Source organism: Antrostomus carolinensis, unplaced genomic scaffold, assembly GCF_000700745.2.
Source record: "Antrostomus carolinensis isolate BGI_N321 unplaced genomic scaffold, ASM70074v2 scaffold18342, whole genome shotgun sequence".
NCBI classification, from domain to species: domain Eukaryota; kingdom Metazoa; phylum Chordata; class Aves; order Caprimulgiformes; family Caprimulgidae; genus Antrostomus; species Antrostomus carolinensis.
The window spans coordinates 1-11,933 of NW_010301845.1; the positions used below are offsets into that span (position 1 = coordinate 1).

Consider the following 11,933-nt stretch of genomic DNA (forward strand, 5'->3'; position numbering starts at 1 on the left):
CAATCCACTCATCACCCAGCCTGTATTTATGGCAATGGATCGAGGCTCTTGGGAAAGCCCAGCCAAGCATTTCACAGTCTAGGCGAGATTATTGCTAAACTGACCATCATAAAGACAGGCTAGGAAGGAACAGCCTTGATACACAGTTAGAAACCCACTCCAAAATAACCCTGGAGGAAGAACAGAAGGAATACGTGCTGGAAGTCTCGGTACAGAGCACAGTCCAGCCATTTTCAGACCCAAAGGCGTGTGGTAACTGCATTCCTGATTCTGTTACACAACCCGTGTGCTGAGGGAGGGAAGAGAAGAGCACAGAAGTAGGAGTGAACCCTGCTGGCACAGGCTCCAGCTAGTGCTTAACAGAGCCACAGAAGTGTCCATTTAGGAACTGATGCAGGAAAGCCAAGGCAGAAAGTGGCATTTACCTTGTAAAAGGTACCTGGCACTCAAATGAATGTTGATGCTTGCGTGGAGACCAGAAATGAGCTTGTAGAAAGCTCGTTTCTCTACACAGACACCTGAAAAGAAATGGTCACTTTAAGATACTGAAAGCATATGTTGAATTTTCTGGCTGTCAGACAGAAATTTAATCCCCCCCCTGAACATGACCAGTAACTCCCAGCTACTCCCTGGCCATTTTGTGTTCATCCCAGGAAGGGTAACCAAGTCTAGAAGAAGGATTACCTTTCAGCCACTTGTAAAACGCGTGCCCTGGGAACAAAAGGAAAACAAGCACATCAGTTTGAGATGCCTCAGAGCAGCAGGAGGGCTCTAACACACTGCCTCATGCTTTAGGCTCCTTCACTGGTCACACCTTTCTCATACAATGAGACAGGGCAGTACCCCTCACTCTGTAGCATGGGAGGGGAACAGCCTAATGCCCTGAAACCACCTCTGAGACCAGCTCCCAGAGGACTTCTGCCCACTCCAGTTTGCAGAAGCAGGGAAAGGAGCTTAGGAAAAACATGAAAACAGCTTTCCCCCCCACCCTGCTGACTGCTGCTTCTAAACACAGCATGTGGTCTTTCCCACCCATCTCAGCAAGGGCTGGGAGGGCAGAAGTGCTGCAGAATGGCACAGTGTAGAGGGAAACAAGGGTGATGGATTGCTTTTCTCCTCTGGCCAGGGTGGGGAGAAGGGTATTTTTATTAGAAAAACCCAAGAAATGAACAAAAAACCTCACACAGCACAACCAAGTATATAAAAATCACACAAGTCACCATTTCATACTACCCTTGCTACATAGAATGGTCTGGGTTGGAAAGGACTTTAAAGATCATCCAGTTCCAACCCCCCCTGCCATCAGCAGGGACACCTTCCACTAGACCAGTGCTTGAAAGTAATCTGGAAAACATAAAAATTTGGAGATAATTTGGAGACAAAACCATGCCATATACACAGCCCCAGTGCTGCAGAGGGCAAACAGCTCCAGGGGACAGCCCTTCCCAGACACAAGCCTTGGAGATGGGCACCCAGCTCCTACCAGCAGTCAGAAGCTGTTGGGATTATGAGTCTTCTCAAAGCTCAGGGATCAATATTTGCAAAGGAAGTAAAACCAGCACACAGCTGAAGTAGAGACCAGAAAACAGGGGACACAGGTGTCTCTCTGCCAGCAATCTCCATTTCCTGCAGTTTATTAGTCACTTACAAAAAACCCTGGCATGTATCAGGTCAGATCCTCCATTTTCATGTCCTCCAGCCTGAGAGCTGCTTTCTCAGCAACAACAAGCACTGAAAAAACCACCAACCCACAAGTCCTGTTCCTGAAGGCTTATGACACTTCAGTGACATCTTCAAGTGGGACTTGTACTCTTCAAAAAACCCCCATGCTGGTGGTTTTTAAGGCCTCTGCACAAGGATGGGCTGGCCTCAGGGACAGGGAGCTCAGAGGGACCTCTCCACAGGGTCCTGAGCACAGCAGAATTTCAAGATAACTTCTGAATTTGACAGAGTAATAATTTTCCTACCCAGGTGCATTATCTAATGGTACAGCTCGTGACAGTGTGATAAAGACACCACCTTTGTTTCTGTTATCAGTAAAAACAAACAAGAGTGCCACTCACCTCCATCATCTCCTGATGAAAAAAAACAAGCAGAAGTGGGAGAGAGAGAAAAAAGAGGAGATAAAAATTACACGTAACCAAAATTAAACTCCAAAGCACAAGCATTAAGATTGTTCTCTTCATCTGCTCTGACAAGAGAGCGAGCCTCTCCAGGGAGGTTTAGAAATGTTCTAAACAGAGGGAAAAAAAAAAAAATCATCTAAAACTGCAGCAGTGAACACACCAGATGAGCAATGCTCCCAAATAACCTGACCAACACAGGAGGGATCAATATTTGCAAAGGAAGTAAAACCACCACACAGCTGAAGTAGAGACCAGAAAACAGGGGACACAGGTGTGTCTATCTCTACCAGAGATCTCTTATTTCCTGCAGTTTATCAGTCACTTGCAAAAACTCTGGCAGGTATCAGGTCAGATCCTCTATTTTCATGTCCTCCTGCTTCCTCATCTGCAAAGCAGCAGTCCTTCCCCCTGCCCTCAACATCGCTGGGTTATTTCATGCAGATCTTGCCCTAACCAGAGCTGGTCAAGAGAAGCGCTGATATTTTAAAGGACATGGTCCATTTCCTTCACCAGCTCTGCTCCTGAAGTGCCACCCACTTGCACAAGGGTCAAAGGAGGTGGGAAAGCACCTAAACAGTTTAGGGACAATCAAGAGACCACCCCAGAGGCTGCTGCTGGAGTGGTGTTCAGGTCAAATGAAGCGGGAGTCAGACTGATGATGTTCTACATGGCTAGGCAGGATGGAGCATCAGGAGACATGGGGTCTCTTAACAGCCTTGGGCAAGACACTCTCATGTTTCCAAACCCCTCCCCTACTTTCATTCACACATTTAACCTCAGCTTCTAGGCCAGAGTGTCTCTTACTGGATGATTTGCACAAAGGATCCCAGCCAGGTTCTCCTTTCAGTCCCTCAGATGGTGTGGCACTGCTGAGTACAGAACTCAGGGACACAGGAAGAGCTCAGGGTTTAGTCCTGCTCCCAGTCCCTCCAAAGCTCACATTTCTTCCAGGAGTAGAGGATCAGTTACTTTCTCCATGACAGATGCTTGAGAGCCACACTTCCACGTGTCCTTGCATTAGCCATTAAATGCTGCACTTCATCAGGAGCTCCAGTCTGTTTCTTCTTTAGAATCCCAGACTGGTTTGGGTTGGAAGGGACCTTAAAGCTCATCCAGTTCCAACCCCCCTGCCAGCAGCAGGGACACCTTCCACTAGACCAGGTTGCTCAAAGCCTCATCCAACCTGGCCTTCAACACTTCCAGGGAGGAGCAGCCACAGCTTCTCTGGCCAACCTGGGACACTGGCTCACCACCCTCACACCAAAGAACTTCTTCCTAATATCTAATCTAAACCTCCCCTCTTTCAGCTTAAACCCATTTCCCCTTGTTTTGTCATTAACTGCCCTTATAAAGTACGAGATATTTAATAAGAGAAGTAGCTCAGAGAGCATTTACTGTTCCTGGAGCTAGGATCAGCACACTACTAAACCACTTAGTGAGATAAATAAATGACTCACCTCTACCAGATGCCAAAGGTCTTTTTACATTCTGAGGCCTAAGAGGGGGAAGAAAAAATAAATAAATAAACAAATTCATTTAAATAAGATATGTAAATAAGTGACTGTCTCCTTGCTGAGCAGAAACACAGCACAGCAGAAGTAGCTACTTCTCTGCAATGAGCCTGAGGAGATCTAAGAACCCCTTGCACGTTTTAGGTTTGCTCAGACAGGAAAAAGATAGAACAAAATGTTACTTTCTCTGGGGGATTTTTTGTGGGTTTTTTGGGGGGGGGTTTTTAAGTCTTTCTTTAAAAAAAAACAGCTAGGAAACTCAAGTGTCTACAGAAGTGCTAGTGGACATTATCCCACAGCCTTGGTGCAACATGATACACTAGTACAAGCCAGGAGGCAATCCCTAGAGAGATCAGACCAGGCAAAACTACAGACCAGTGCCCACCAGTACTGTGCATCAGACTCAAGGGTACCCACAACAGAGTTCAAACTGGTAAACAGACTGGGGAGAACTCCCTGTAGTGACCAGGGAGGACAGAACTGTGTGTCCAGGACCACATCACATACAGATGTGCATGCCCTGTCAGGCTGCTGTCTCACCACACTACAGTGCTGGCATCAGGAGCCTGCATCAGGTCAAGCTGTGGTCTAAAGAACAGCCAAGGGGGTCCCACTGGGCAGCCACACAGCTTGTCCCCTTCTCTGACAGCCCACACTGCACAAGCATTGCAGCAAAGATGGGAGGATGGGGATTAACACAGCAGCTAAAGCACATGCAGCCCCTCTGCAAAAAATAAATAATAATTAAAAAAATCAGCACCTGCAAAGCTTGTGGAACCTTTCTCCCAAAATACCTACTTGAAGCAGTTTTCTTCATAAATACTGTTCCAAATTTTCCAGGCATCGGGTCCTTTGTAGCCAGTATAGCGTTCAGGATTCAGGAGTAAATCCACATACTCTGCCTCAGGAGAAGAGATATCTGTGCCAAGCAGAGTGACAAAAAAATTCTGAAGGAAAAAAAAATGACATCTTCCAAGGCTGAGCCAGCCAGCCTTTGGCATACTGAACAGTCTTATGCCAGAGCAGAGAGACCAGCTCATCCCTCTCCAGAGAGGCAGGTACATAATATTTGCAGTACATCAACCCACTGCAGCAGGGCACAGCTCTCTGGCCTTCAGAGCTATCAGAATGCAAGGCCACTGATGGCAAAGCAAACTCTGAGCATGGCTCTGTCCCAGCTGCTAACTTGCTAAACACAGCAAGACCTAGATCAGCAATGACACAAAAGACCTAGATCTGAAGCTTTGTCAGAAATATTTGCATCATATTATTTTCAAAACCCTGAGGGTGCAGGGGAGGTGGAAGAAAGAAATTATGAACACTCCAGGCTTGCTGAAATATTACACACTGGCCTGAAAGTTCTGCTTAAAATCTCATGACAAGATTAGTGAGATCAAACAGGTCCCTGTACCATCAGCTTCACAGAAGCTGTCTGAAGAGTCATCGTGCTGTGTCCACTGGAGCACTGCCTGCTGCGTCTCCTTGCTGCAAAGAGAGTGGAAAGAGACTATCAGAAAGAGCACTGACACCAAGTTCCCTTCAAGACAAAGGAAGGATTGTGGAAAAAAGAAGTCATACCTCAAAGAGCCATCAACAGCACCAAGTCTCTTGGCTTCTTCACATTCTTCAGCATGGTTATTGGCTTCTTCTGAATACTGGGTTGAAAAGCAAAAGGGTGGGGAGAAAGGAGGATTAAAAAGCAGTTTTTCTGCTATTAGAATTGTGTCTTTAATGCACTAACTGGTTTAAGCATCAGAATTATTTTTATGATTCATCCCACCCTGTATTTCCACAGGATGTCTGCAGATATTCACAGGCTTACACAATTGTGATGATTGGTGGGGGTTGGAACTGGATGGTGGGGGTTGGAACTGGATGGTGGGGGTTGGAACTGGATGGTGGGGGTTGGAACTGGATGGTGGGGGTTGGAACTGGATGGTCTTTAAGGTCCCTTCCAACCCAAGCCATTCTATGACTCTATGATTGTTGCAGGGACTCCCAGCAGCCTCTGGCACTGCTGTAGGAGCATTTGGTGCCTGACAAGACCTGCTCTTGGAGAAGTCTGCTCTACCTTAGTGCAGGGTAATACCTGACTTCAGGACAGCCACCTCAAAGGCTTCACAGCATGTTAAATACTACATTCTGAGGCCTAAGAGGGGAATAAATAAACAAACAAACTAATTCATTTAAATAAGATATGTAAATAAGTGACTCTCTCCTTGCTGTGCATTTTTACCCTTAAATGAAGAGGGCAGAAATTTCACCATGAAGTACATCCTGACAATACTGCCCATCTGATTAAGGCAGCTTTTATCAGCTGCAGTGACACAGAACTGGTCCTAGAAGCAGCAGAAGTCATTTTGAGCACGCAGGCACACACACCTACCTTGTAACTTCCAGATCTGATTCCATCAGGGACTTCCTCCTGAAAGACAAAATTGAGCACGTGCTACGTGTGGAGCTGATGAGGCCATTCAACCTTGCCTTTGAAGAAGATTAGGAAGGTTACCACAGTTTCTAGAAGTTAGAAGGTAATCAAAGCACTCAGCTTCAGCTTACAACACAGCCCGTTGCTGGCTCCTCCACACACTAGGGTGAAGCAATATTCTTGATGTTTTACTTTGATTTTTCGCAAGACTCCTCTTCTCAAAAGCTCAGCAGCCTTCCACGGGTGCTACGTCAGGTTATGTTTTGCTTACCCAAGCGTGAGGTTGGGGTAAGGCCCCACCTGGAATACTGCATCCAGTTCTGGAGCCCCCATCACAAGAGAGACCTGGAGCAGCTGGAACAAGTCCAGAGGAGGCCACCAGGATGATGCGAGGGCTGGAGCAGCTCTGCTGTGAGGACAGGCTGAGAGAGTTGGGGCTGTTCAGCCTGGAGAAGAGAAGGCTCCAGGGAGACCTTCTAGTGGCCTCCCAGTACCTGAAGGGGCTCCAGGAAGGTGGGGAGGGACTTTTCATAAGGGCAGTTAAGGACAAAACAAGGGGAAATGGGTTTAAGCTGAAAGAGGGGAGGTTTAGATGAGATATTAGGAAGAAGTTCTTCACTGTGAGGGTGGTCAGACACTGGAACAGGTTGCCCAGAGAAGCTGTGACTGCTCCTCCCTGGAAGTGTTCAAGGCCAGGCTGGATGAGGCTTTGAGCAACCTGGTCTAGTGGAAGGTGTCCCTGCTGCTGGCAGGGGGGTTGGAACTGGATGAGCCTTAAGGTCCCTTCCAACCCAAACCACTCTATGATTCTGTGAAGCCAATATAAAGTGCAGAGGAGCTGGAGTTGCCTCTGGTCAGCTGATGTCTGGTATCCTGTCTCCTGGTGATGCTGGCGTTCCTCACAGGAGCCCAGGCACCTCCTCAGATATTGCATCTCCCAACCCCTGATACAAATCATCCCAAAACTTCCCTTTTCCCCACTCCATCATGTAACATCAGCTTTGCCAGCCCCACACAACCCGAGCAGTACACACAAGACAATCAGGCCCTAAATTCTTCTCAACTTCTATTTCCTCCATCTGTAGGAAGGCAATAAAACCACTTCTACGCTGCAGGAGCGGATACTGTGATGGCAAGCAGCACAAGAAGAGAAAAAAATAAGCAATAAGAGTTATTTTTTGTTGCTTTCAGAATGAAATGGACCCAAATCAAAATAATTAAAACCAGCAGTGACACAGTCAGATCTTAATAAGAGCAACTTCCAGCTAATACTGACATAACTGTAACATTACTCTGTCACATTGGTCACAGTCCTTACCAAAGCCATCCTTTATAAGGAAAAAAGTATTTAAACAAAGTTTAGGGTTATTTCAATTGGGGGGGAAAAAATATAAATCAATTATCACCCTATTTTGGGTCCACAATAGGTGCTTTTTGAAGACTAGGGAAGCAAAGGATGCTTGTGTGAGGGGTAGGGTGGTTGATGGGTGAGGAGAAGACAGATGAATTTAACATACATATCAGAATGTATCTAACAAGTGATGCCCACACACACACACCCCCATACCAGATTCTTTCAAGGTGTCCTATCAGCTTAGATGTTGTTTTTTTCAGCCAACAGCTACACAACATCAGGTTACCACGGAGTTACCAGGTGAGAAGGACAGACACCTGCTTCATTACAACATACTTTAAATTGTACATGAAAACAGAATCATAAAATGGTTTGGGTCGGAAAGGACCTTTAAAGGTCATAATAATAATGATACTGAGGGCCCTCATGGCACCACTGGCATGGCACACCCCTGCACACCCTTAGTGTACCCCCTGACTGCTCTGGAGACCCAGGACTGAGAGCATAAGAGGTCTGCTGCTGGCTGCCAACACACAAAGCCAGGCTGGGTGGCATCTTCACCACCTCTAACAACCCAGCAACCAAGTTCTGATTCATTTACTTTCTCATCCCCTTTTTTTCAAGCAGACACCTGCAGTCAAGATGTTTTTCTTGTCCTTCAGTGAACAAAACCCTTTTGTCCAGGATTCAGAGACAAGAGTGTTTGCTTTTGTACTGGGAAACAGAGGACTGGGAAGAGCCATTTCATGTATAGAGAGAGGCTGGAAAGGACCTAGTCAAATTTATCAGCCAAAACAGCAAATCACAATGTAGCTCATGGGCCAACAGAATAAACTTCATCATAGAATCATACAGAATCATCATAGAATGGTTTGGATTGGAAGGGACCTTAAAGCTCATCCAGTTCCAACCCCCCCTGCCAGCAGCAGGGACACCTTCCACTAGACCAGGTTGCTCAAAGCCTCATCCAACCTGGCCTTCAACACTTCCAGGGAGGAGCAGCCACAGCTTCTCTGGCCAACCTGGGACACTGTCTCACCACCCTCACAGTGAAAAACTTCTTCCTAATATCTCATCTAAACCTCCCCTCTTTCAGCTTAAACCCATTTCCCCTGGTTTTGTCATTAACTGCCCTTATGAAAAGTCCTTCCCCAGCCTTCCTGGAGCCCCTTCAGGTACTGGGAGGCCACTAGAAGGTCTCCCTGGAGCCTTCTCTTCTCCAGGCTGAACAGCCCCAACTCTCTCAGCCTGTCCTCACAGCAGAGCTGCTCCAGCCCTCGGATCATCCTGGTGGCCCTTCTCTGGACTAGTTCTAACAGGTCCATGTCTTTCTTATGTTGGGGGGTTCCAGAACTTCTTGGCAATTAACAAAAGACGTGTTTCTTGTAACAGTAGATTTTCCCAAAACCCATCTGGCCAATATCAAAAATAAGAGAAGAATCTGGGCAAGTTTTTGGCCATTCACAGAGGGTCAGCTATTAAAATCCCAGCCTTTCTTTAACCTTTCAGAATTTAGCATTTTGGTTTTTCTTGCGGATACCAGTATTGCTGCACCTAAGAAAGCTCCATCAGAGCCATGGTTTTGCTATAGTTACAATAATGAGAAAAGTCAGTCATTTGCTGCTGCTTCTTCTTGATGTGCAAAAGAAAAATATAGAAGATGTAAAAAAAAATAGCTTTGGTACTTACAGATGGGCAGGGCTTTACAGCACAGTCTCTTATTCCACAGTGACTGTTGTCATTCCAAAAAGGACAAGGCTTCTTGAGGTTTACCTACAAATAATACATTATCCTATTACACATTTTCTCCACACAACCAAGCCAACCTTCCACATGACAGTTTACCAACACACATCTTCAGCACCTTAGTGCAAGGCTTCAGATAACACAGCTTAGTGCAAGGTTGAGTGCAGTGAGAGTGGAAACAGGCTGTGTAAGACAAAGCTGGTCACACTCATTCACTTGTCTCTCGTATGAGATGTGTGTGCCCGTGCAGCCTGGCCAGGACCCTTTGTGGTAATGCAGAAGACAGGACACACAGGTCACCAGTTCCTAATCACATCCTGAAGCTCCCATTGAGCAACAACAAAGTGGGGTTTGGCCAGGTGGTTTGTACCCTTTAGAAGCCAACAGTTACTCTGGGGCAACCTTTGGCCTTGGAATAGGGCTCACTTCATTCTCTGTGAATCTCAGGGGAAGCCTGATGCCCATTGATTTTGTTTCCTTGTTGTTGGTGTATTGGGACTGCAGCCTGCCACCCCGTTACAGGAGCAGGAAGAAGATGTGCTGGAGCCTTGCTGCCATCCTCCTGTGGCCAGAGTGCAAGTCTTCAGCTGTCAAGTCATCTGTGTTCTGGACTTTGTAGAATCACAGACTGGTTTGGGTTGGGAGGGACCTTAAAGCTCATCCAGTTCCAACCCCCCTGCCAGCAGCAGGGACACCTTCCACTAGACCAGGTTGCTCAAAACCTCATCCAACCTGGCCTTCAACACTTCCAGGGAGGAGCAGCCACAGCTTCTCTGGCCAACCTGGGACACTGTCTCACCACCCTCACACCAAACAATTTCTTCCTCACATCTCCCCGCTGCCACTTTCAAGCCATCCCCCCTTGTTCTCTCACTCCCTGCCCTTGGCCAAAGTCCCTCCTCACCCTTCCTGGAGCCCCTTCAGGTACTGGGAGGCCACTAGAAGGTCTCCCTGGAGCCTTCTCCTCTCCAGGCTGAACAGCCCCAACTCTCTCAGCCTGTCCTCACAGCAGAGCTGCTCCAGCCCTCACATCATCCTCGTGGCGTCCTCTGGACTGGCTCCTTCTGATGTTTGGGGCCCCAGAACTGGACTTGGTGTACAAGCCTTCTGGGCTTGATGGGAACAAATAACTCCTTGGTGTTTACCACATTGATTGCTATCACTCATGTCCTTGTTATCAGCACAGGTGACTGTTATTCTTTTAATCCTTTCTTTGCTGTTTCATCTGGTGCTTTCACACACAGACATCTCCATTCATCCTTCATTCAGACCAATATTAGCATTCCTATTACAAATCCCAGCACTGGAATGGGAAACAACATCAACTTCTTTAACAAATCCTAGTCTTTATTTTTAATGTAATAGGAATGCTAATATTTTAGCATTCCTATTACAAATCCAAGCACTGGAATGGGAAACAACACCAACTTCTTTAACAAATCCTAGTCTTTATTTTCTAGGAGCTGGTATCAATTATAATTCTTCAAAAACAATTAACATTTAACAAGACACTGAGTTTGGTGGAGAGGGGCAGCATGGAGAGGCAGCTTTACCCCAGTGATTTTATATATGGACCTGTTGTAATTTGCAGTGTAGTGAAGTCAGAAACTTTTAAAACTGTTCTTACAAAAGAGTAAATACTTGTTTTGTCTGCAGAAACAATCAGGCAACAGTCACTGTTCAGCACCTGTATGCAGCAGGTAAAATCCTGCCCCATCACCCAAGCACACCCAAACCAACCCCACATTTAGTCAAACACATGTAGTCTCACTGGATGGGAGCAGAATCCATCTCTGGAGGATGGTCTGGCAGTAACAGCCACCAATTCACCTGAATGTCTGGTAACTAAACTGGGATTTCCATGTCAATGGGGAGACACTATGAATACTCTCATTGTCCAATGCAGTCATCAACATTTTTGAGCCACAACTCAACAAAAGAAGTCATTTCATAGGTCTACTGCTTAAGTTCTTAAGAGGGAAAAACAAATAAGAAAATATCTTTAAAATCGTGCCTCTTATAAGCATATTGTACCACATTAAGATTCTCTTGATAGCAAGAGTCCCATTTACTGACTGCATTCTTAAAAGTTCAACATTAAAATGTAGGGATCTGATTTTATTTCAAAAGATCAGCAATAACTTCAAGGGAGATTTAAAAAAAAAAAAACAACCACCAAAAAACCAGCACGCAAACTAAATACAATTATTCAATGAGAAAATTACCTTGTAGTATCTAAAATAGTCACTTTGCAGAAGTTCATTCAGTCTGGGAAAAAGCTTGTAGTTGTTGAAGGCATCAATGGTTTCAACATCACAGGTGCAGTCATCTAAATGACCAGTAACCTGTTGGATAAAAAAAAAACAAGCCCAATGAATTATGAACAACTTAGCCTGTACTTTTTAACACTGCAGGCAATAAACCAATTCACTATTTTCTTTCCTTTTACCAGCCAGTCAACTAGTAAAGTTTAACCATAAATAAGCAACATTAAAGCAGATTGTGCTGAATTGGTGAAGAACTTCTTTTGATGCATCCTTTAAGGTGTGTCCTGTACTTGTTGCTTGCAGACAGGCAATTTTATTTGGGAACACTCTTCCAACCTCTAACACACATTGATATATTGGAATTCACTGAGTAGAAGGTTTCAGAGGGACATTTCCAACTCTAAAAAGCAGAGATGACAGACATATTCAACTAGATTGTGTCTCACACATAGAGAAAAACCACACAGCCCTTGTCCACACATCAGAGACAGTTACAGAGAT

The 11,933-nt window shown here is 45.7% G+C and overlaps 1 protein-coding gene across 1 annotated transcript; it reads right to left on the reverse strand.

Moving 5' to 3' along the window:
- Positions 1 to 425: 425 nt before the first annotated feature.
- On the reverse strand, positions 426 to 11,510 carry LOC104521579 (ERO1-like protein alpha; the record flags this gene model as incomplete). Its single annotated transcript, XM_010163625.1, has 10 exons — positions 426 to 518; positions 685 to 711; positions 2,064 to 2,075; positions 3,584 to 3,621; positions 4,436 to 4,556; positions 5,049 to 5,122; positions 5,216 to 5,292; positions 6,024 to 6,062; positions 9,109 to 9,192; positions 11,391 to 11,510. Coding segments are annotated over 10 exons (685 nt in total), but the record flags the coding sequence as incomplete, so codon positions are not given.
- Positions 11,511 to 11,933: the final 423 nt, after the last annotated feature.